This window comes from Jaculus jaculus, chromosome 1, assembly GCF_020740685.1.
Source record: "Jaculus jaculus isolate mJacJac1 chromosome 1, mJacJac1.mat.Y.cur, whole genome shotgun sequence".
Classification (NCBI taxonomy): Eukaryota; Metazoa; Chordata; class Mammalia; order Rodentia; family Dipodidae; genus Jaculus; species Jaculus jaculus.
This window is the reverse complement of record NC_059102.1, coordinates 167,868,707-167,893,710: the sequence shown is the minus strand read 5'-3', so window position 1 is coordinate 167,893,710 and position 25,004 is coordinate 167,868,707. Positions and strand designations below refer to the sequence as shown.

The 25,004-nt window shown below is 45.5% G+C and overlaps 1 protein-coding gene and 1 non-coding gene across 2 annotated transcripts in view; one reads left to right on the top strand and one right to left on the bottom strand.

The window, feature by feature from the left end:
• Positions 1–17,067: 17,067 nt before the first annotated feature.
• Positions 17,068–25,004, top strand: part of Cd6 (CD6 molecule) — a 33,154-nt gene continuing 25,217 nt past the window's right edge. The window contains exon 1 of the mRNA XM_045138800.1: positions 17,068–17,137. Coding sequence (XP_044994735.1) covers positions 17,068–17,137 — 70 coding nt within the window. The remainder of the gene's footprint in view (positions 17,138–25,004) is intronic.
• Positions 18,894–19,000, bottom strand: LOC123458157. Its single transcript, XR_006635455.1, has one exon. It is a non-coding gene; the product is annotated as a U6 spliceosomal RNA (small nuclear RNA).

Here is a 25,004-nt window from a genome sequence, read left to right as displayed (position 1 = left end):
CTAATTAACACCCTGCCTGGCGACTGCAGAGACGTGAGAACTATACCGGGAATTCTTAGAATAACTGCAAACTGTCCTAGGCCAAAGGCCAAGAAGATTCTGTAACTTTCCACCACCTGCCTCCTCCAGCCCCCCTCTCACCCAAGACCCTAACCCTAACCCTTAAAAAGGCCTTTGTGGCTCAATAAAATTGGACTCTTGACAAGTGTACATTTGCTTGAGTCTCTTCCTCTCTCTCGCCCATCTTATTTCAGGTTTGGGTCCCCCTCGCCCCCACGAATAACGAGGTCCCGCGGGTCGGGACATAATTCCATCTCTTTGAAGGCAGAGATAGGAAGATTGCTGTGAGTTCAAGACCACCCTGAAACTACATAGTGAATTCCAGGCAGCCTGGGCTAGATCAAGACTGTACCTTAAACACAAACAAAGAAACAGACAAACAAAAAAACAAGGTGGAAAGTGATTGAGAAAGACACCAGACATCAGCCTCTGGCCTACACACACACACACACACACACACACACACACACACACACCCTGCATGGGCACCCATTAACATGTGTGCCACACATATTCAAACATGTGCACATGCATATTCACACCACACATATACGCACATGCAATAAACAAGAATATCTTGAGCATTGTTAATGTCCTAAAACCCCAGCCCTCGGGTGCCTGTCTCCTAATGCTCGGTTTAACAAAATGAAGAGAAAGCAGAAGCTCTTTACAGCCGGCCGCACAGTGGCTGCCCGGGGGAAAACATCCGTACTGCTCTGCTTTGATTTGCCCGATGAAATAGCTGCATTATTTTTCTTTTCATGGAATGTCTTATTACTTGGAACCACAATTATTAAGGCTGAAGGAACTAGCAGACAGATTTTTTTAATTTATTAATTTGACAGAGAGAATGGGGAAGAGAGTGAGAGAATGGGCACATTAGGGCCTCCAGCCACTGTAAACAAACGCCAGACGCATGAGGCCCCTTGTGCATCTGGCTAACGCCGGTCCTGGGGAATGAAACCTGAGTCCTTTGGCTTTGCAGGCAAACACCTTAACCACTAAGCCATCCCTCCAGCCCTAGCAGAAGGTCTTGGCAAGCAAGCCTGTCACTTCAAGGAGAGCAGCTGATGGTAGCTGCTGCTGAAATTGAGCGACTGAGTGAAAATCTTGAAGTTTAGAAAACTCTGCTGCCATGATATGGACAGCTTCCAATGCACAAAGTTTTTGGATAGAATATAAGGTTTCAGGAAATATGATTTCATTTCTATTTTTCTTTTTGCATGTGTCTGTACTTTTTGCATGTATGCATGTTTGTATGTGTGCAGGCATCACATGCGTGTTGGTGCACAGTTATAACCATGCATGTGGAGGCCAAAGGACAAATTTGAGTGTCATTCTTCAGATATTGGCCACCTCTTTTTTAAAACAAAGTTTCTCCAGTGGAGTGTTCAGCACATCTCTATCACACCCTCCAAAGCTCAGGGACTATTCTGGAAGAGGTGGCAGAAAGAATATAAAGGCCAAAGGAAGGGGAGAGCTGCTTACAGTGCTATCTTCCAGACACAATGTGGCCTTGACATTCATGGCCTCGCAGTGGCTGATGCTGCCTACATTAGACCTGCATAATATGAGTAAAAAGTGATGACGTCAAAATTGAAGAGACACTATTTGACAAGAAGGGATTTAGTTGGGGGGATTTAGGAGGAAGAAAAGGAAGGGAGGAAGGAGGAGATTATAATCACGTTGTATTGTCCATAAGGGAGTTGTCAATTTTTTTTTTAAAGCTAGACATCAAAAATGTAAAACAATGCCATTTATTCCTACTTACTGGGAGGGGGACATTGGTGTGTTGGTGCCCTTCCCCCTAACACACACAGTGATGGGTACTGAATCCAAGGTCACATCCCTAGCTGCTGCTCTTTCTTCTTCTTTGTCTCCATCTTGGTCTCCTCCTTCTTATTATTATCCCCCTTCTCCTAGCTGTCCTCATCCTTTTCTTCCTCCTTCTTTTGAGACAGAAGCTCATGTAGCCTAGGCTGGCACTGAAGTCATTATATAGCCAAGAATGATGGTCAACTCTCAATCTTCTTACCTGTCTCCCAAGTGCTGGGATTACAGGCATGCACCAACATGTCCGGCTTCCTCAGTTACCAAAAACCAAACAAAATCAGTCAGTCAGTCTGTCTATCTACACATACACACACACACACACACACACACACACACACACACACACACACACGGTGACAGACAGAGAGAGAGTGCCACAGCATGTGTGTGGAAGTCCAGGAACAACCTCGGTTGTTGATTCTCCCCTGCCACCTTGTTTGAGGCAGGGTCTCTTGTTTGCCACTGTGTATGCCCGGAGGCATGCAGAAGTGGGTTGCAGCACAAGGTCTTCCTTCTGTCTACAGATTCTGGCTGATCTCAGCCATGTGTCCTACTCCATTTTCCTTAGCTAAGATCGGGGGGAAGAGAGTGCGTGGATGAGAGTACCTGGACTTCTCAACGACGGAGAGTCACCAAGTGTCCCTTGAAAATTGAGATCAAAAGGTCTTGGAACGTGATTATGCCCATGAATCAGGGCTGCTTGGAATGTGTCTGCCAGAGCTGCAGGGACTCTCCCTGCTGTCCCATGCCCATGCCCCCCGTTGGGAACACTCTTGCCTGCAGCCCTCCCACTACTAACACCTGCCCATCCTTCTGTTTGGCCTCTTTGATTCCGTTTTTCCCTTGCTTTCTTTTGTATTTATAGCTGGCTCCCTTTCCCATTCAATTTTATCACTTGACTAAATTAATATGCACATTTATTTATTTAATTATCATTATTTTTGGGGGGGTTTCAAGGTAGGGTCTCACTCTAGCCCAGGCTGACCTGGAATTCACTATGTAGTCTCAGGGTGGCCTCGAACTCACGGTGATCCTCCTACCTCTGCCTCCCTAGTGCTGGGATTAAAGGTGTGCACCGCCACACCTGGCTATTATGCACACTTAATTTAATAAAGTCAAGACCTAATCAACTTCTTTCCCTCCTACCAAATAATCTTTCTTTCCAACCCTAGTTTATTTCTTCAAAATTCACTTGTTCTGATTTCCTAGTTCTTTAGTTATATCTGGGAGTTTTCTAACTCTATGAGTTAGGTATTGTCATAACCCTTTTATACAATCAATATTTATCTAATCTATTTCTGTGAATATATATATATATAAATCTTGCCTAGAAACCTTACTTGAATCTTGGACTTTACAGGATTATTTTCTTTGTTCTTAAAGAGCAATTCAGGGCAATTATCTGTTAGTTGTAAATATGTTCATGTTTTATTTGGAAAGGTATCTATCTTAGTCCATTTTAAGTGGCTATAACAAAAATGCCACCTACTGAGTAAAAAGAAAGATATTTCCCACCATTCTGGAGGCCGAGAAGATCACTATTAAGGTACTGGTACAAGGAGCTGGTGAGGGCCTTCTTGCTGCACCGTAACATGATGGAGGCTATCATGGAATGAAAGCTAAGATACACAAGGACACATTTCCTCCTCCTTGTATGAACCCACTCTTCCCTTCCTGGGGATACATTGACTTCATCTAACCTTAATTACCACCCTAACTTCCAGATATTATCAATACATGAATTCAAAGATTATGTTTCTGATAGGCAAGTTTGGGGGCAACAATGAATCATAGCAATATCTTCTTTTTGACATCATTTTTTGTTTGTTTTTTATTTATTTGAAGCAGAATCTCACTATGTATCCTGGTCTGGCCTGGAACTCATTATGGAGTCCAGGTTGGCCTCGATCTCATGATTCTCCCTCCTTAGCCTCTCCAGTGCTGGAATTACATGTGTGTTCCACCACTCCCTGACTCATTCCTAAGGGCGAGTGAAGATTAACTGTTGGGCTGGAGAGATGGCTTAGCAGTTAAGCACTTGCCTGTGAAGCCTAAGGACTCTGGTTCAAGGCTTGATTTCCCAGGACCCAAGTTAGCCAGATGCACAAGGGTGCGCATGCGTCTGGAGTTCGTTTGCAGTGGCTGGAGGCCCTGGCGTGCCCCCCCCCCCACTCTCTCTCTCTATCTGCCTCTTTCTCTCTCTGCCTGTCACTCTCAAATAAGTAAATAAAAATTAACAATTAAAAAAAAAAAGATTAACTGTTATTGTTTGGCTGCCTCCTGGCTTCAGCAGTTGATATGGAGAAGCTGATGGCCTGTTTGCTTCACAGCTAGCTCACTGTGGTGGGCTTTGTGAACTAATGTCTGGGCTAGGTGTAGATTTCTTGTGTTCATTGAGTTGGGGTGCTCCTGGGGCCTGAGGATTCTCATCAATTCTGAGAATTTCTATTTTCTACTGGAACACTAATTAAATTTATTTATTTTTTATTGTATATTCTTTTTTTATTGGCACATTCACTGTACATAGTATTGGCTTCCACAAAGACATTTTCATTTCATATAACGTGAACATGTTAAATAAACATATTTAGATCTTTGTTCCATTGTCTAGTTCTCTGAACCTATGTCAAAATTTCCATCTCCATATCTGTGCTGCATTTTAAGAAACTCCTTTAGATCAATTTTCCAGCTTCTTAAGTCTCTCTTCAGCTATGTCAGTCTGCTGTTTGAACTATTGGAATTCTGATTTCAAAGATTATATTTTTTTATACAAATACTCCCCAACTTTTTTCAAATCTCCCTGGTCTCTTGGTCTCTTATTCCTTATCTGTACCTTAAGTTACAAACTTTTATTTTATTTCCAAGGAAGAGTCTCACTCTAGCCCAGGCTGACCAGGAATTCACTATGTAGTTCCAGGGTGGCCTTGAACTCACAGCAATTTTCCTACCTCTATCTCCTAAGTGCTGGGATTAAAGGCGTGTGCCACCACGCCTGGCTACAAACTTTATTTTTTAAGGGATGAAAGATTTTATAGTGCACATAGTGTAATTCTGATATCTAAAGTTGTTTGTTGGCATGTGTGGTGCGTAATTGTGGTTCCTGTGTGTATACAGGCATGTGGTAGCCAGAGTCTGATGTCAGGTGCCTTCCTTGATGGCTCTCCACTGTATTTACTCAGGCAGGGTGTTTCATGTGAACCCAAAGCTCATCAGTCCAGATGGTCCCGCTCAGCGGAGTGTCCCTGGAATCCTCTTGTCTCTACCTCCTGGGATTGCATGCAACTGTCATCACACCTGGTTTTTACATGGGTTCTAGGGATCTGAACTCAGGTCCTCTGTGGAGGGCATACTACCCATTGAGCCATCTCCTCAACCCCTTAATGTGTTTATTTTATTTCATTTATTTTAGAGAGAGGGAGAGAGAGAATGGGCCCGCAGGGGCCTGTAGCCCTGAAAATGAACTCCAGATGCATGCGCCACCCTGTTCATCTGGCTTGCATAGGTCCTGGGGAATTGAACCTGGGTCCTTTGGCTTTGCAGGCAAGCACCTTAGCCACTAAGCCATCTCTCCAGCTCCTTTAATGTGTTTCTTTTGGTGTTTTGCATCGGGACAGTTGGAACTTTCCCTTCTGGTCTTTCCTCACGTTGTGTTCATTTTCCTCTGGTCTGGAGTTGGTCATTGGTATTTGTGAACCGCATGCTCCATGAAGGCAGCAAGATGGTTTTCTCTCTTCTCATGGAGTCCATTATGGAGTTCTATAGCCCAAGCTCTGGAGATAGTGGAATGGATTAGGGAAGCTGGACCTGGGGAGGTGCCCATGCGCCCCTTGTGCTGCCAATGACTCTCCACTAGAGGGCGCCCTTAGCTGGTGCCTGAGCTGGTTCCCATGCCACCCTGTAGCCTGTGGGTCCTGGGGGTGGGGGGCTCACAGTGGGAAGGGCCTGACTCCCCTTGACTCCCTAACCTGCCACATCAAATCCCCTCAGCTGAATCCCAGTAGAGGAGGAAGCCTCCCTATTCTACCGGAAATGAAGACAAGCTAGGATGCAGGAAATGGAAGACCAGACGATGGAATCCCCTTAGGGCAGGGCTAAGATTGGGAACCAGTCCTTTTCTGGACCCCAGGGTTCTACTTAGAGTCAAATAATCTTCATTCTCTCGACAGAGGTTTGTTCGCCATCTACTGTGTGCTCTGCAGGAGTAGAATGGTGAGCTGAACACACGTGGGTCCTGCCTCCTTCCTATGGTGTAGGCTGGCTGCCTTCCAACCGCACAACTCAGCATTTCTTCGGCCACCTGGGCCTCCCTCCTCCAGCCCTTCGCCGGGGTCTTTTCCCTCCCCAGAGGCCTCTCCCCGTGGCCAACTGCTCACCCTCTAGCCCAGCTCCCACGGCACGCCCTCAGAGGTCCTCAAAGGTGGAAGAATTGGACCCAGATTCCCTTTCACCTCAGGTCAGTCCCAGCTGAGATGGGGCTGGCTTCTCTGCACAGCGGGGAGGGGACCAGCTGCTCTCAGGCACTTTGCTATTTACTTCTTCCTAGGGAAAGGTTTAGGTCCGTGTCTCTCACAAGTGCATCATGACCATACCTTCCTGTCTCCCAGCCACCACAGCCTCCAAGGACAAGGTGAACTTGGGAGTTCATCCCAGGAGAGGATTCCACGGTAAGGGGCACTAGTGGGTCATGAATTCACTTCCCGCTCGCCCTGCTAACGCTTCTACCATGTGCTTTGGTAGAACCAGGAACAAGGAATGGCCTCTGCGTTTTGGCTTTCTTTCAAGACTCTTGGGGAAGTGTGTGTTGTGCGTGGGGCGTGGGACTCTTGGGGTTCACTTGGGTTGGTGGGCTCATGACAGAGGCAGGTGGGGCTCTCTCATCATCCCCTGTAACACCAGCCTGGCTTCCTGGAGACCAAAACCACAAGCAGAAGTTACAGGCCTGAGATACTTGCAGGCTAGGTTTGCTGCCTGTGAGAGAGAGAGAGAGAGACAGAGAGAGGGAGAGAGAGAGAGGGAGGGAGGGAGAGAGGGAGAGGCAGAAAGTCAGACGCTGAAGCAGAAAGGGCAGCACAGACGTGGCGGGCCATTGGCAGCAGGGCTACTTCTTGGCACCAGAATGGCACTTCCCACAGAACATGTGTAGCGGTCAGAGATGGCACCAGACATGTGGCTCTTCCTTGGAATCACTGGATTACTGACGCCAGCCCTCTCAGGTACCCCCCCCTTCTGTCACCTCCTGCCCCTCGGGCGAGAGGACCTGGATTTTGCTCTTTTGTGTTTCCTCGTGGACACCTTTCTGGACTCTTTTGGCCAAGACCTTCCTGGTAAGCCAGGGGACACTGGCTATGACAACAACCCAGGGTTTGCAGAGGACACAAAGCTTCCTCGAAGGGGCAGGACTAGATAAACAATGACCCCATCCTAAGAGGCCGCTCAGGCATGAGATGACATGGGCACTAAATTTTGCATTTCCTTGGGGTACTGGGAAGCATACCTTCCACCCGTAGTTAGAAGCCCCCTCTTGCCATACAGTAAGTAGTATGTTCACATCAAGGCCGAGGGTCAAGGTAAGGTTTACCTGGACCAGAGACAAAACCCAGGGAGCTCCTGGCAGCCAGTTCTGGTGACTTCAGCATAACCCCTGGGTTTGTTTGGGACTCTTGAGGGTCACCTCAACATCCTGAGCTAACTCTAAGTGCTGAGGCAGTCTCACCACCCGAGCCAGGGATCGAGGGGTCAGTGGTTGTGATCACAAGACACTTGCTGGATATTGCAGAATGTAGAAGTCAGGCTGGCTAGAGCAGGCAGTGGCTCAGAGACTCAGAAGTCCATGGTGGGCTCTCACATTTGGAGCAGGAGAACTGGTATAGAAACAGAATTCTGGCCCTCAGAGTTGGGTCTGCCCTGTAGCAGGGAGCCCTATGCTTTGGTGTGAGGGCAACCCAGGAAGGCCTGATCAGAGGCCAGAGATGTTGGGAAGGCTCAGAGTCTAGGAGCATTTGGGGAGCTCTGTGGTGGAGGTGTCTCTCTGTTTGGATTTCCAGGCATATGCTCCAGGTCCCCTGGACCCCACCACCACACTGGTTCAGGGAAAAGCCATTTTGCTCTGGGAGTTGGATCTGTGTGCCTTGGGCTCTGTACAGGAGAGGACTCTGCTTTCAGCTTTGCCTCCCATGCTTGACTAGTGCTTTCCAAAGTTGTTCCCAGGGCTCAGCTGTCTTCTTCCCAGGCTAGGAGCAGATGGTGAGGGGCCGCCTCCCTAACCTATCCATCAGAGCCACCCTTCCCAAGAGGACTACCAGAGGCTCAGGATTAATCCTAGCTGGAAAAGTCTGCTGATCATTCCCAATAGGGTTTCAGACCAGCTGTTTCCACAGCAGCCCATCAGAAATGAGGGCTGGGGCTGAGCAGGCCTGCTGTGGGTACCCTCTGTGCTGGAGCCCATGGGCCACTGTTCCTAGGCCCGAGAGGACCGGGCAGATCAGTGGGGATGGGGTGGGGGGGACGGAAACAAGACTCCTGTAGCAGACAGGCTCACAAGGACTCGAGGAGGGAGCCTAGAGTTCTGGTGCTTTGACACCACCGCCCCGTTCGCAGCACTCCCGTAGTTGTGGGCACTCTGTCCCCTTTGTGTTTATGAGCTGATTCTTTTCGAGGTAGGGTTTCACTGAAGCCCAGGCTGACCTGGAACTCACTCTGTTGTCCTAGACTGGCTTTGAACTCAGAGAAATCCTCCTACCTTTGCCTCTCAAGCGCTAGGATTAAAGGCGTGCACAACTAGGCCAGCTTGAGTTGATTTTTGATTGACTCATTTTTTTGTTGCTGATACAAGAGTAGCTTTGAAAGGAAACTTTACATGGCGCTTGTAAGTGGAAAGCTGATGTTATTTGTCATAAGTAAAAGAGAAAAGTGAGTGGCGGCAAAACCCAATCTGTGGCAGTTGAGGGCCTTTGAGCCTGAGGGCTACGCCCACCCTCCCTCCTGTCAAAGGGGCGACAAAGGAGGTGATAAAGATGTCCTAGCTTCTAGTTGTCCTTCTCAACTTTGCAGAGGGATGAAAGCGCTGGGCGGGGAAGCCCCCTCATTTGATGCTTCTCTTTCAAGGGTCACAAACTGTCAATGCCCAGAGGAGAAACATTGCCTGGGAGAAAGAGCTCTGTGGGCTGAGGTGTTTTTACATTTTCCTCTAACTGGTGTGGGGTGAGGGAGGCTGAGCCACTGACCTCAGGCTTGAGTGACTCTTCTCCACCCAGCTCTGCAGACCCCGTGAATGGAGATAGAGCTGCTTATGGGTGAGGGTAGGGTGGGTGTTGGGAAAGGAGATTCGGAGACAAGGAGAAGGAAAGTTAAGGAACCAATGAAAGAAGAGGAAAGGGGGCAGGAAAATGGGGCCAGGAGGGAGTTCCAGAGCTTTCCACTTAAGAACTGCATCCAAAGCCTGGGCAGGCTGCCTGGTTCCACTCGGGGCATCAGGAGCTGGTGGATGCCAGCCCGCCTTATCTTCCATTCCTAGTGCTTGCTGTTCTGCCCGGACTCTGTCGAGGTGGTCTGGGTTCGAGGCAGACCTATATGCAACTGGGTCCCCGGGGCTTAGAGAAGGAGGCCACTTTATTCACTGCTGGTGTTTCCTGGTTGTCTAAGTCCAGAGGCTTCCAGTTCCTGTGCTTCAGTTTTCTGATCAGGCAATGGGGGTGAAAAAGCCAAGAAAATGAATGAGAAGTCTTGAACTAGAGACAGGAAATGGGCTAGGAGACCTGACCTAATCAAATCCACTGGGTTTCTGCACCCCAACCCTTCTCTGGATCTCATTTTCCCTGTCAGTGGAAGACTTTGGGCATGAATCTGCAAGGGCACATCCAGACACTTCGATGCTGTCAGGGAAAAGCAGGTGGCTCTCCTCAGCACAACAGCAAGGCCCATGACTCTCCTCCTTGCGCCGCAGCAGGCAAGATCTTCAGAGCCCGAGTTTTTATGCTGAAAAAAGGCAGTTTGTAGTCACTTTAGAAATAAGACTTAGGGCTGGAAATGCAGTTTTGTAGCTGAGCACTGGTCCAGCACGCGCAAGGCTGGCCACGTTGAATACCCAGTACCGCACACAAAATTATTCATTTGCTTTAATTAAAAAAATTGAGGATCTATTTTTTTCCTTAACTTGTAAATTCAATGTATAAATCTCACTTTAATTATAAGCTCAGTAATTTTAAACAATAATTTGCTAGGGGCCTTTGAGCTAATCAAGCTGAACACTGATGGAGTAGGCTTCTTTAAGTGATAGTCCCCCTTTTCACATGTAGCTAATTAATTCTCTGAGCTCTGTGCGGTCAGATACGGCAGCCAAGAGAAGTGTGCATTTAAAATGTGCTGGTTCCAGCTGAGATGTGTAAAGTGCAAAACAACAGAACCTGAAGACAAGTTTTATAAAGAATGCAATGTATCATATACACATTACATGTTGATAATATTTTTGGGTATAGAGAGTTAAATAAATTTTATTATTACATTTAAGTTCACCTATTTCTTTTTACTTTAAATGTAGCCACTAGAAAATTTAAAATTACATGTGTAGTTTGCATTATATCAGATACTAGTATTTTATTGTTGTTGTTTTGGGGTGGGTTTTTTGTGTGGTTTTTAGAGGCAGGGTCTTGCTATTGCCCAGACTGATCTGGTATTCACTGTATGCTCTCAGTCTGGTCTCAGACTCATAGCAATCCTTCTACATCTGTCTCCCAAGTTCTAGGATTAAAGGCATGTGCCACTACACCTAACTTCCTGTTTTTGATATTCTTAACTGCATCTATGGCTTAAAGGAATTAATTTTCTTTTTTATCTTCTTTCTTGCCTGCTTCCTTTCTGTCTTTTTTGAGGTTCTGGAGTCGAATCCCAGTCCTCAAAGATGCTAGTGGGGTGCTGCATTGCTCAAGTAAACTGCTGAGGTAAAGGCTATTAATCCCTTTGTTCTAGTATAGAAAGAAGATTTTCTTAAAATGTAAACAAAATAACCATGAAATTCTCTAAAATCATCGAACAAAGTATACAGACATTGCCAGATTCTCTTGAATTCTTAATTTAAACTCTGAATTGAAGCCAATTATCCCATCATGTCAGTGAGAAACTAAAGACTGTGTGTTCTGAACCAACAAAATACAGGATTTTATACACCCAAGACAGGACTTGATCCAATTTACCCTTCCTGCAACACTATAAATAGTAGAGTTTTGTGTATTTGACCATTCCGCCAGGATTTGTTTTTTTTTTTTTTTCTTTTTTTTGTAAATTCTGTCCTTCCTTGGGGCTAAAAGCCACCTGCAGAGAAGAAAGCAAAAGGCCATTCCAAGCAGGTGTTATTTTCCATTTCAGTGGACTTGGTGCAGGTGAGCTTGCTTGTTGTTTTGTCAAAATATAAGACATACTCTTCCTGGTGGCCAGGCTGTGTCCTTTTGGAAAACTCCCGTCCTCCTTCTGAGGAGGTCCTGCGAACCACAGCTCTGGGCCCAAGCAGCAGGGGCCTGTTCTCTCCCAGGGGCTTCCCCACCGGCTTGGGTTAATTCAAGCACACAAATCTACCTTTCCATTCCATTTGTTCCTTTCGATGCATCTAATACGTGCATCAGTAATGCAGGTCAAGCTTCAGCATGGTGTGGTCTCTTGCCAGGCGAGGACTGATGTGGACAATTAGCATGGCAGTTGCTATGGTAGCTATCATGCCATGGTGAAACTGGCACATTTAATCAGTGTTTATTGAGGACTTCTTTAATGCCATTTTCTGGACAGGAAGCTCAGGAATGCCACCAGACCCCAGTCGTGGCATTCTGAGACTAAGGAACCAGCCTTGCCCCTTCTTGGGCTTCAGGAAAAGTGCCTTGTAGAAAAAGACCATCTATGGAACAGACTGTTCTTCCGCCGCCTGGACCATAGACTGAAACTGACAAGTACAAGCCCATGCCGGGTGCACTGGGAGACCCTGGGGGCTGGCATCCCTGGCCATCGTGTCCTGAAGCTCTCCACCATTTAATACTTATTCGTTTTATTTGTTTGTTAATTTATTTACTTATGAGAGAGAGAGAGAGAGAGAGGGTAGTGTGTGGGCGCACCACGGCCTCCTGTTACTGTAAATGAACTCCAGGTGCATGCGCCATTTTGTGCATTTGGCTCTACTGGGTCCTGGGGATTTGAACCTGGGCCATCAGGCTTTGAAAGCAAGCATCTTTAACTGCTGAGCCATCTCTCCAGCCCTTAACACTTATTCTTTAAAAAAAAAAAAACTTTTCATTTTATTAAGTTTATTTGTTTGAGAAAGAGAGAGAGAAAAAAAATGAGTGCATCAGGGCCTTCAACCACAGCAAACAAACTCCAAATATATGCACTACCTTATGTATCTGGCTTACCTGGGTCCTAGGGAATTGAAGCTGGGTCCTTTGGCTTTGCAGGCAAGTGTCTTAACCATTAAGCCATCTTTCCAGCTCAGCACTTATTCTTAATTGATATTTTTTCTTGTATTTTGTTTTTAGAGATAGGGGTTCAGTCTAGCCCAGGCTGACCTGGAGTTTATTATGTAATCTCAGGGTGGCCTCAAACTCATAATGGTCCTCTTATCTCTGCCTCCCAAGTGCTGGGATCAAAGATGTGCGCCATCTCACCCAACCTTGATTAATGTTTTAAAAATGTAAATATTTTTATGCATATATGTGTAGTGTCTTTGTATGTGGAAGCCAGAGGTCCACGTCCAGGCTCAGTGCCAGAACTTGGGCATCCCTGAGCCCTTTCTTCTGTGAGTATGTGGCCTGATTGGCACTCTGTTCAGGTCTTAAGTTTCTTCCCCAAGCGTCACCCTGCCATTGTTTGCAACCTCACCAGTGAGTTCAGGGACCTCTCTGAGGAACTTCTGGGGTCCTGGGGCCCTGGACGTCCTTTAGCAATAAGAAGACCCTGTGAAGTCATCTTCCTCCCTGTGGTTTTCCTTCATAAGGTCCACCTGGCAGTTGCTATGCACATCAGGACCAGCCATGAAGGTCAAGTTCAAAGGGGATGCTTGCCTGGTGGGAGACTCCAACTTGCTATATTTATTCTGCACCTGCTGTATACCAGAGCCTGCGCTGGCACGGAGATACAGGATATGAAGGTTGTCCCGTGAACACTTTGTAGCATTGTGAGGAAAGTGGAGAATCTTAGCAGGGGTCAGTCTTTGCTGGTATGACAACAGGCATTGATCCTATGGTAACTATAACCACCATCCATCACAAGTGACTTTGCATCCTGCAAGGCTCAGCTTCAAATGTGTGTCTTGTCCCACCCTCATGATGCTAGGACAGTTATCCCACTGCCTTTGTGTGTGTATACATGGATGTGTGTGCAAGTGTACGCACGTGTGTGTGCACATGTGTGTGTGTAGGCATGTGCCTGTGGATGTGGTGGCCACAGGTTGATGTTGGGGGTCTTCTGCTCTCCACTTTATTCCCTTTTTCTTTTTCTTTCTCTTTTTTTTTTCTTTTTGGTTTTTGAGGTAGGGTCTCACTCTAGCTCAGGCTGACCTGGAATTCACTGTGTAGTCTCAGGGTGGCCTCGAACTCATGGTGATCCTCCTACCTCTGCCTCCCGAGAGCTGGGATTAAAAGTGTGCACTGCTGAAGAGATGCCTTAGTGGTTAAGTCGTTTGCCTGCAAAGCCAAAGGACCAAGGTTCAGTTCTCCAGGATCCATGTAAGCCAGATGCACAAGGGGGCACATGCATCTGGAGTTTGTTTGCAATGTCTAGACGCCCTGGCATGCCCATTCTCTTTCTTTCTCTTTCTCTCTGCATCTTTCTCTGTATCAAAAATAAAAAATAAAAATAAAAGTGTGTGCCACCACGCCCAACCTCTCCACCTTATTCTTTGAGACAGGATTTCTTGTTGAACAAGAGAGACATCACCAATTTGGCTAGACTAGCTAGCCAGCAAGCCCCAAGAATTCTGCCTTCACCTTGCCTGTGCTGGTTTTAAATGCATGCACTACCACACTTGGCATTTTATGTGATTACTGGGGATCCAAACTCAGGTCATCATGCTGTGGGGCAAATGCTTTACCCAGTGAGACATTTTCTCAACCCAATCACGACCTCATTTTAAAGATATAGAAACTGAAGTTCAGAATATGATGTAACTTGTCTCAGTGGCGGCCAATGTTGAATTGAAAAAAACAAAACAAAACATCCTTGTCTCTAGACATCCAAAATCCACATTCACAACTATCACCTACACTGTGTCTAGGAACAGGGAGGTAGGACAGAGAGAGCGTGACCAGGGGGTTGTGTGTTAGGGGGGGTATACTGATGCCTCTGAGGCTGGCTTTGAGGACCAGAGGGCTTTTACACACAAAGGGAGATGGCAAGAAAACATTAGATACAGAGTTTATTAATATTACTTATTCTTATTATTTTGTTGTTGTTTCAAGGTAGGGTCTTTGAGTCCAGGCTGACCTGGAATTCACTATGTAATCTCAGGGTGGCCTTGAACTCACCACAGTTCTCCTACCTCTGCCTCCCGAGTGCTGGGATTAAAGGCATGTGCTACCACCCCTGCCTTGGTTTTTCTTTTTTTGAGGTAGGGTTTCACTCTAGCCTTTGCTGACCTAGAGCTCAATCTGTTAGTCCTAGGTTGGCCTTGAACTCATGGTGATCCTCCTACTTCTGCCTCCAAGTGCTGGGATCAGAGACATGAACCACCACACTGGGCCACAATGGTATTTGTTTGTTTGTTTGTTTTGTTTTGTTTTTTAATTTTTATTTATTTATTTATTTGAGAGCAACAGACACAGAGAGAAAGACAGATAGAGGGAGAGAGAGAGAATGGGCGCGCCAGGGCTTCCAGCCTCTGCAAACGAACTCCAGACGCGTGCGCCCCCTTGTGCATCTGGCTAACGTGGGACCTGGGGAATCGAGCCTCGAACCAGGGTCCTTAGGCTTCACAGGCAAGCGCTTAACCACTACGCCATCTCTCCAGCCCTGTTTGTTTGTTTTGAGGCAAGCCCAACAGACTGACCTTTCTGTGTGCGTGTATGTGTGTGTGTATGTGTTTGTGTGTGTGTGTGTGTGTGTGAGAGAGAGAGAGAGAGAGAGGGAGGGAGAGGATTGGCATGCCAGGGCTTCCAGCCACTCCAGATGTGTGTGCCCCCTTGTGCGCATGTGTGATCTTGCATGCTTTTGTCACTGTGCATCTGGTTTATGTCGAACCTGGAGAGTTGAACATGAGTCCTTAGGACTTGCAGGCAAGTGCCTTAACTGCTAAGCCATCTCTCCAGCCCCTGCAAAGGTGTTCTAAAAATGAATGTAGACTGTGCTGGTGGTGTCCAAGAAAGCATGTCCTTTAGTCAACTGAGTTGTAGTTTCTGGTTGTTGCATGTACCGAGTTCTGGACTTGGCATTTCTTAGCACTACTTTTGCAACTTCTTGTGGGATTACAATTTCAAAAGGATCAGGATAGCTCCATTGGTGGCAGGGATCATTTTGGGCGGCTGGGATCACAATTATCAAAGCAGCTGGGAGTAGGATCTTGTGCAAACTGGTGTGTCAGGAGGCTTCCATGAAAACACCACCCCAAAGGGAACATTTACAGGTATTACCCAGGCAATGACAAGAATACTGGCCTCTGGTGAGGTACTCTGTAGATGCATAAAAATGCTTTCTTTTTCTCAAATCCCCGTGAGGAAAGATAATCCCTATTTACTAATGGGGTGATCTAGCCCCCAGAGAAGTGAAATGACCTCTCCTAGGCTGAACCACTCACTCTTAGAGGCCCAAGTTTTAAATGGATGCTAGCTCCAAATTCAGCACTGTTTCCCAGCCCAGGAAATTGGGTAGGGTACCCCACCTATGTCAGGATCTCTGCAGGAACGGCTCCTCCACTCTCTGGGGACTTACCCCATCTCACTCATGCATCATCAGCTGGGCTCAGCCAGTCTGAGCCCCCGTTTCCCCAGCCGTACAGCAGGGGCTAGCAGTGATGCTCAGTGCCTAGGGCTGGGATGAGGCTCCATGAAATGTTAGTTGTGACACTGGGGAAATACCAGGTGTCTTGGGATGCCAGGAGACTCCCACAGCCACTGCTGGGCCAGGGCTGGGACAGAGCTCACCGAGCAGCAGAGAGAGAACAGAGTGCAGCTTTCCCCACACCATTTTGTAGGCTCTGCTGGCCTGCCAGCCTCCAGTTTGGAAATGGCACATGACAAAAAGGCAACATGCCAGGCTGACAGACTGTTGAGCAGACGTTCGGGTTGGCCTGGCATCCCTGAGAGATTTGGGACAGAATCCTCACCATGGGGAAGTGAACACTTGCTTTCCTCTGGAAGAGAGGGTGCCCGCGGTCTGTCTCCAAGAATTGCGTGGTGACAGCCTGTTAGAAGATGCAGCCTCTAAGTTTGCAGCCTCTAAGTTTCCAGCCTGCCCCTGACCTCCCTCCTAACTGCGGCCTGGCTGCAATCTCCAGGCAGTGCCAGCAGATGCTGGCAAGTCTGTATGGGACTGAGGTCAAAGGCTAGGGTGAGGGGACACAGGCTGTGACAGTTTGAGGAGGAGCCTCAGAACCGAGAGTTTTGCTGGGGACCCCATCTGAGCACCCTACTCAGCCTGGAAGTCACCTGCAGCATCTGGGACACAGCATCTTCTTCAGGGCTCCTGCAAAACCAAGCCACGCCAGCAGTCTCGGGGACAGGCCTAGGACCAGGGTCACTTGCTGGACACTGACCCCCACCCACCTGCTGCCTCTTTCTCAAAGGGGTTAGTAGGAAGTGTTTTATCTGCATGCCAGTGTACTTTTGACTAGGGTGTTCACCTCTTCCGGGAGGGGTGCCTGGGTGCTTGTGGTGAGGGGCAGAGGAGAGGGTACACTGCCGGGCCGCCAGAGAGGCCCATTCCCCACTCTGCCCAGCACCCCGACCTTCCTTCTCTTCTTTCCAGGAAACGCTATTAGATGAATTAAGCCCCTTGGAGAAACGTGCTCACTGCTCAGACAGGTTTTTCTGGAAATTTAAGAATATCCAAAATGGAAGGAACCTCAGAGAGCTGCGGCCCAGTGCGCCCCTCTGCTAAAGGAGGGAAGGAGGAAGGGTGCGGCTCAGGGTCAAGGAAGAGGGTGGGAAGGCAGGTCCTAACCCAAACGTGGCTCCTCCCCGCACTGCCCAGCAAAGCGTGTCCTAGGCCATGTTCAGCGCCCCACCTCCATGGCAGGTGGGCTGGTGGCGCTGGGTCCGCGTGACCCCTGTACTCCTAGGTGAGCTGGGCTCTGCTTGCCCGCCAGCTGAAGGCCTGTGCAGCCTCCGTGCTCAGGCTCATTCCACATTTGCTCCAAAGTTTCCTTTCTCCTCTCCTTCCTGTCTCTTTCTCTCTTCCTCTTTTTTGTTTCGTTTTGACTGTATGTGTGTGTGCGTGCGTGAGTGTGCGTGTGTGTGTGTGTGTGTGTGTGTGTGTGTGTGTGCTTGGGGGGGGGAACAGGGTCTCTTGCCCCTGCAAATGAACATTTGCGCCACTTTTTGCATCGGGCTTAAGTGGGTGGCTTGGGAATTGAACCTGGATGAGCAGGTTTTGCAATCTAGTGCCCTTAAACCACTGAGCCATCTCCATGCCTTATCTTTGAAGTTTTGTCATGTCAGTGTAACTTAAGACTTAACTAAAACTATAAGAATACTACAAAGAAATTCCACATATACTTCACTCAGACTCCCATTGTTCAGTTCATCTCATATGTTGTATTTCCTCTCAATGTCCATTCTTCTGTTATCTGTTACTATGTTCCTAAACATTTGAGAGTAAGTGGTAGACTCCTAAATACTACAGTATGTTTTGATTTTGCATTTTTATTTATTTATTTATTTTCGAGGTAAGGTCTTACTCTAGTCCAGGCTGACCTAGAATTCACGATGTAGTTTCAAGGTGGCCTTGAACTCATGGTGATCCTCCTACCTCTGCCTCCCAAGGGCTGGGCTTAAAGGTGTGCACCACCACACCTCACTTGCTTTTTTATCCTCTGTGTGTTTGTCTTTAGCATATAGGAATGCTACTGATTTCTGTGTTTATTTTGTATCCTGCTACATGGCTAAGTGTTTATCAGCTATAACAGTTGCAGGTAGAATCTTTAGGGTCCTTTATGTATAGAATCATATCATCTGCAAGTAATGATAACTTGATCTCTTCCTTTCCAATTTGTATCCCTTTTATGTGTGTCTCTTGCCTTATTACTATGGTTAAGACTTCCAGTACTATATTAAATAAAAGTGGGGACAGTGGGCACCCTTGTCTTGTTCCTGATTTTAGCAGAAAACCTTCAAGTTTTTCTCCATTTAGTGTGATATAGGCTGTAGGTTTGTTATAAATAGCCTTTATTATGTTGAGATATGTTCCTTCTATTCCCAGTTTTTGTAGGACTTTTTCATGAAAGGATGTTGGATTTTGTCAAATGATTTTCTGCATCTAATGAGATGATCATATTTTGTCCTTCAGTTCATTTACATAATGTATTACATTTATCAATTTGCGTATGTTTAACCATCCCTGCATCTCTGGGATAAAGCCTACTTGGTAGGGGTGAATGATCTTTCTGATATATTCTTGTATTCTCTTTGCCAATATTTTGTTGAGAATTTTTGCGTCTATGTCACAAGGGAAATTGGTCTGTAATTTTCTTTTTTTGTTCTGTCTTTGTCTGGTTTTGATATCAAGGTGATGCTAGCTTCATAAAAGGAGTTTGGTAGAATTCCTTCCTTTTCTATTTTATGGAAAAGTTTGAGCAACATTGGTGTTAGTTCTTCCATGAAGGTCTGGTAAAATTCACCAGTGAATCCATCTAGGCCTGGACTTTTTAGCTGGGATTTTTGTTTTGGTTTTTTGAGGTAGGGTCTCACTCTGGTCCAGGCTGACCTGGAATTCACTCTGTAGTCTCAGGGTAGCCTCGAACTCACAGCGATCCTCCTACCTTTGCCTCCCCAGTGCTGGGATTAAAGGCGTGCACCACCACACCCAGCATTTTTTTTTCAAATATGGAACATTTCACGAATTTGCGTGTCATCCTTGCACAGTGGCCATGCTAATCTTCTCTGTATTGTTCCAATTTTAGTATATGTGCTGCCGAAGCAAGCACGGGATATTTTTTATAACTGCTTAACTCCATACTTGTTACAGGTCTATTTAAGTGGTTAATCTCATCTTGATTCAATTTTGGTAGGTCATATGAATCAAGAAAATCATCCATTTCTTTCAGATTTTCAAACTTAGTGTAGTATATTATATGTTCTTATAGTATGTCCCCATGATTTTTTAAATTTCTCTGGTATCTGTTGTGACAGTGCTTTTTTCATCTCTAATTTTATTAATTTCTGTCTCTTCTCTCTTTCTTTTGGTCATATTTCCTAAGGTTTTTATCAATCTTGTTTATCCAACTCTTTGTTTCATTGATTCTTTGGATTGTTTTATGGTTTCTATTTCATTAATTTCTGCTCTAATTTTCATTATTTCTTCCCCTCTACTGATTTTCAGTTTGCCTTGTTCTTTTTCCAAGGCTTTAAGGTGAAGCATTAAGTTGTTTACTTGCAACCTTTCTAATTTATTACTATAGGCACTTAAAGCTATAAATTTCCCACTTATGACTGCCTTCATTGTGTCTCAAAAGTTTTGGTAAGCTGTGTTCTCATTATCATTTGATTCTATGAATTTTTTAATTTCCTTCTTGATTTCTTCATTGACCCATTCATCATTTAGTAGTGTGTTGTTTAGTGTCCATGATTTTGAGTATGCTCTATAGATTTTATTGCTATTGATTTGTAGCTTGATCCCATTTGATCAGAGAGAGCACAAGGGATTATTTCAATTTTCCTGTATTTGTTAAGATTTGCTTTGTGTCCTATTTATGGTGTACTTTGGAGAATGTTCCATGTGCTGCTGAAAAGAATGTGTATTCTGCAGCATTTGGATGAAATGTCACCCACTATAACTGTGTTTAGTGTTTTCTGTGACTGTAGTTCTAATAGCATTTGTTTGATGAAGTTGGGAGCCCCCATATTAGGTGCATATATGTTTAGGATTATAATGTCCTCTATTGGAGTGTTCCCTTATCAATATAAAGTGACCTCCCTTAACTTTCCTAACTAATATTGGTCTGAAGTCTACCCTGACAGATATTAGGAGTGACCCCTGCTTGCTTTTTAGGCCCATTTGCTTGAAACACTGTTTTCCAGCCTTTCTCCCTAAGATAGTGTCCATCTTTCTGGAAAGGCAAATTTCTTGGAGGCAACAAATTGAAGGATCCTGCTTTTTAACCCAGTCTGCAAAACTGTGTCTTTTGGTTGGGGCATTGAGGCCCTTGATATTAAGAGTTATTATTGAAAGGTGTATATTTTTTTTTGCTATTTTTCCTGTTTTGTAGTTCTTCTGATTTTACCTTTGCTCTCTTGTATTAACTAGTATGTGAGTACAGTTTGTTTTTTCCAGGTTCCTTAAATGTGTGCTTTTCTTTCTCTTTAGCATGGAGGATTCTTTCAAGTATTTTCTGTAGAGCTGGTTTTGTCTTCAAATATTCCTTTAGCCTGCTTTTGTGGTGGAATGTCCTTATTTCTCCATCTATTTGGATGTATAGCTTTGCAGGATAAAGTAACCTTGGTTAACAGTTGTTATCTTTCAGAACTTGGGATATGTCATTCCAAGCCCTTTTAAAGTTTGTGTTGAATAATCTGCTGTAATCCTGATGGGGTTGCCTTTGTATATGACTTGATTTTTCTCTCTAACTGCTTTCAATATATTTTCTTTGGTTTGGAAGTTTAATTATAATATGGTGAGGAGAGGTTCTTTCCAGGTTTTGTCTGGTTGGTGTTCTAAAGGCTTCCTGTATCTACATTGGCATCTCTTTTTCCCAATTTGGGGGAAGTTTTCTTCTATGATTTTGTTAAAAATCCCTACTATGCCTTTAGAGTGAAATTCTTCTCCTTCTACTATACCCTGAATTCTTATGCTTGATCTTTTCATAGTGCCCTGACTATCTTGAAATTCATACCTTCTTATGAGTTGGTCGTTTTCTTTGTTGAACTATATTAGATCTGCCACCTGGTCTTCTAGTTTAGATATTCTGTCCTCTCTTTCATCCATTCTACTGGTGAGATTTTTTTACAGAGTTTTTTATTTCCCTGACTGTGTTCTTCATTGCCAGTATTTCTGAGTGGTTTTTCTTTATTACTTTTATTTCCTTGTTCATGTCTTTTATTGACCTCCTTATTTCATTAAATTGGTTTTCCATGTCTTTTTTGATTCCTTTGATTTCATTGAGCATATTTATAATCATCCTTTTGAAATCTTTCTCAGGCACTTCCTCTAAATCAGTCACATTGGAGGTCATTTCTGATGGATTTATAATTTTTGGTGAATTTATAATGTCTTGATATTTTTGTGTTTCTTGTATTATAACAGAGATTTTTGCATCTTGGATTAATTTAATGCTTGGGTTTTCTAATTATCTGCAGTATTATTAGACGTATCAATCAATCTGACATTATATATCTTCAGGGTAGGAGCATAAGGTGCTAGGTGTGGCTTATAAAATAGAGTAACCACAAAAATGACACTAGGTGTTGGGTTTGCCTGCTGTAAGAGTATTCTAATAGGCCCGGTGGAACAAAATACAGGCAAATTCTAAAAATAACTAAACAATATACACATTCAGTGAAAACCAGCCACAGAGTATTTATGCAAGAGTAGGTATTATGACAAACAGATCCTCTAACAAAGTCACAGTCCCTAAGGATGTGTGTTGCCCCACACCCTTAATCCTGTCAACTAGGAGGCTGAGATTTCTGGTCTGTAGAGGATTTCAAGGTCAGCTTGTGTCCCTACCCCAATGAACAACAGAAAAGGAGACAAAGCCACTATAAATCAGGAAACAACAAATGACACACCCAAAATATAGCTTATTTAAGAATGGCAAATCCAACCATTGATCAGATTTACATGGAAGGTGCAATTAGCCCTTCTGATTCCAGCTTGTATACCAGGCTTATTTGGCGGGTACTGACCTGGTGTAATCCCAGGTACGTTTTGGGATGGCTTTGGTGTCAGTTATGCTGCGTGCCCGCTTGGATCATTCTTTGTTGTGCTGTGGGCTCAGGTGGGCTGGCTGGGTTGGTGGGTCACTGTTCTGCAAGCTTGTGTTGGGTGCTGTGTAGGTGAGCTCCCTTCCCCAGGTCTCTGGTGCTTGCTGGTGCCCGTGCTGGTGGCGGGGGAGGGGAGGGAAGGTGTGGATGGTGGCTGAAGTTCTCTTGCTGGTCCTCGCAGTCTTCTTTATGAGTTTCATGAGCAGCTCCACTGCTCCCTGCTGTCCTCCCCTTCATGTTTCTTGAGTTTGCCAGGAGGCTGGTATGAATGGAAAATCTCCTCAGCTGACTTTTCCTGAAGCTCGGGCCAAGCCTGGCGGCTGTGGCTGCTTAGATCTGGGGCTGCCACTGCTGGAGCCATTTATGGCTATTTCTGTGGTGTCTAGATGCTCTGGATCTCTCCTGCTTCTCTGCTATGGTTGGTGATTTCTTATATACCTTCACCTTTTAGTAGAAGATTTTATTTATTTTGCTGTTTTTTTTCTTCTTCTTTTTCTTTTTCTCCCTTAGGCTGCTTTGGTGTGGTTCCTATGCCACCATCTTAACCCGAAGTCCCTGGGCTTGCTTTAAAATATTATTTCAGACAGTGAGAGAAAGAAGTAGTTAGAAAGCAAGGGAGAGAAAGAATGGGCTTGTCAGAGTCTCTATCCACTGCAATGAACAAAATCCAGGTGCATGTGCCACCTTGAGTATCTGGCTTTATGTGGGTATTGGGGAATTGAACCTGGGTACTCAGGCTTTGCAGGCAAGTGCCTTAAGTGCTGAGCCATCTCTCCAGCCCTCTGTTCTGCTCTGAGATGGTGTCTCAGTCCTGCAGTTCTGCCCAGGCTGCTCGTAACAAGTTCATGGGCTCAAGCAGTCTCTTCTCCCTTGGTCTTGCAAGTGCTGAGACTACAAGTATGCACTACCATGTCCATGAAACAAGGCCATGTCTCTTATCAAACCATAGAATATTTACCAAAATCAGGAAACTAGCATTGATACAATATTGAATAGTCTATAGGCTTCAATCTGAGTTTTCCATTCATTCCAATGATCTCCAAAAAAAAAAAAAAAAAAAAAATTTGCTTAATGTGCTGAATTTAGTTTTCATGTCTCTATTCTATTCTATTGCATTCTAGAATGACACATAAGATTTGCTTGCTCTTCGATGGCACCAAAGCACATAGAATAGTTATTCCAAAGCTGGGCATGGTGGTGCACGCCTTTAATCCCAGCACTCAGGAGGCAAAGGTAGGAGGATTGCCATGAGTTCAAGGCCACCTTGAGATGACAGAGTTAATTCCAGGTCAGCCTGGACCAGAGTGAGACCCTACCTGGAAAAACCAAAAAAAAAAAAAAAAAAAACAGAAAAAGTTATTTAGTTATTCCATAAAGTGTCTCTTATCCTGTCTGTTGCAATCAGGTTCGCATCTCTGGTAGAAATCACCTGACCAAGAGCAACTTGTGGGAAAAAGAGGTTTAGTTTGGCTTACAGACTCGAGAGAAAGCTCCACGATGGCAGGGGAAAATGATGGCATGAGCAGAGGGTGGACATCACCCCCTGGCCAACATCAGGTGGACCATAGCAACAGGGGAGTGTGCCAAACACTAGCAAAGGGGAACTGGTTATAACACTCATAAGCCCGTCCCCAACAATACACTCCCTCCAGTAGGTGTTAATTCCCAAATCTCCATCAGCTGGGAACCTAGCATTCAGAACACCTAAGTTTATGGGGGACGCCTCAATCAAACCACCACACTGTCTATCAGGTGTGTCCTCATGATTGACTTCTAATCAAGCATTTCTGGGCAAGAGTGTCATAGACTGATGCCTGTATTTCCTGGAGCACTCTATCAGGAGGCTTGAGGGATCGTCATTCCCATCACTGGTGGTCTAACTGACCACCTGGCTAAGGTGCTGTCTGTCTGCTGGGTTGCTCCACTAAGCTTGCTCTTCTTTGGAAGTGACATGCACTTTATAGATAGATCCTTTGAGTATATATAAATAACTATGTACACTTTGGTCCCCTCAAACCTTTGCTCTCTGCATGTAACACTGTGGATTTCTTGCCTGAATCAGTTATGCTGCTGGTTGCCTGGTGATGTAATTCTATCATTCCTTCGTATCTTTCTCAGTGTATGAAAGCCGGCTGGCTCAGTCTACAGAAGGCTGGTAGGAAGGAGACCAGGGTTGGAAATCTCCCACAGGCGGAGCCTCTGACGCCCGCCATCTTGCCTAACCCTCAGATGTGGAGTTTGGCTCAGCAGCTCCTCCCCCATGGCCAGCTCTTCCTCCACCTTTACCACTGGCTTGCTGAGCCCCTACTCTATGTGGTGGGCACACTTTCCAGCCACAGAAGTTATGGGACAAAGGCCAGGTCATAAACAACTTTCAAAAATAGTATCATTTCAGAAAGGAATATGTACAACTAGAGAAATAAAGCAACATGGGACAGAGACCTATGTGAGAACCTGAACAGAAACCCTAGCACTGAGGCAAGCTGAGAATCCGAACAGCAGGAAGTAGGCCATGCCAGGCAAGGGGACGGCTGTCTCGGGGTCTCTGAGGTGGGAGCCAGTGGGCATGCCAGAGGAGATTCTGAGGGATGTGATGGGAGGAGACAGGCTTAGAGAGGCTGGTGGGATGGGGCACGAATCACGGGGTTTAGAACTGATCCAGAGCAAATGGAGAATCATCAGTTGTTGTTTGTGTGTGTGTGTGTTTTGTGTGTGGTGTGTGTGTTTTGTGTATCCGTGCACCTGTCACTTGTGTGTAGAAGCCAGAGATCAATGTCAGTGTCTTCCTCAATTTCTCTCCACCTTACTTTTTGTATCTTACCTGGAGTGCATCAATTCCATTACATGGGCTGGCCAGCAAGCTTCAAGCATCCTCCTGTCTCCATCTCCCCGACACTGGGATTACAAGCATGTAAATCATGCTTGGTTTTATGTGGGTGCTGGAGACCCAAAATCTGGTTTGCATGCTTATGTGGCAAGCACTTTTCTAACTAAGCCATCTCTCAGCTC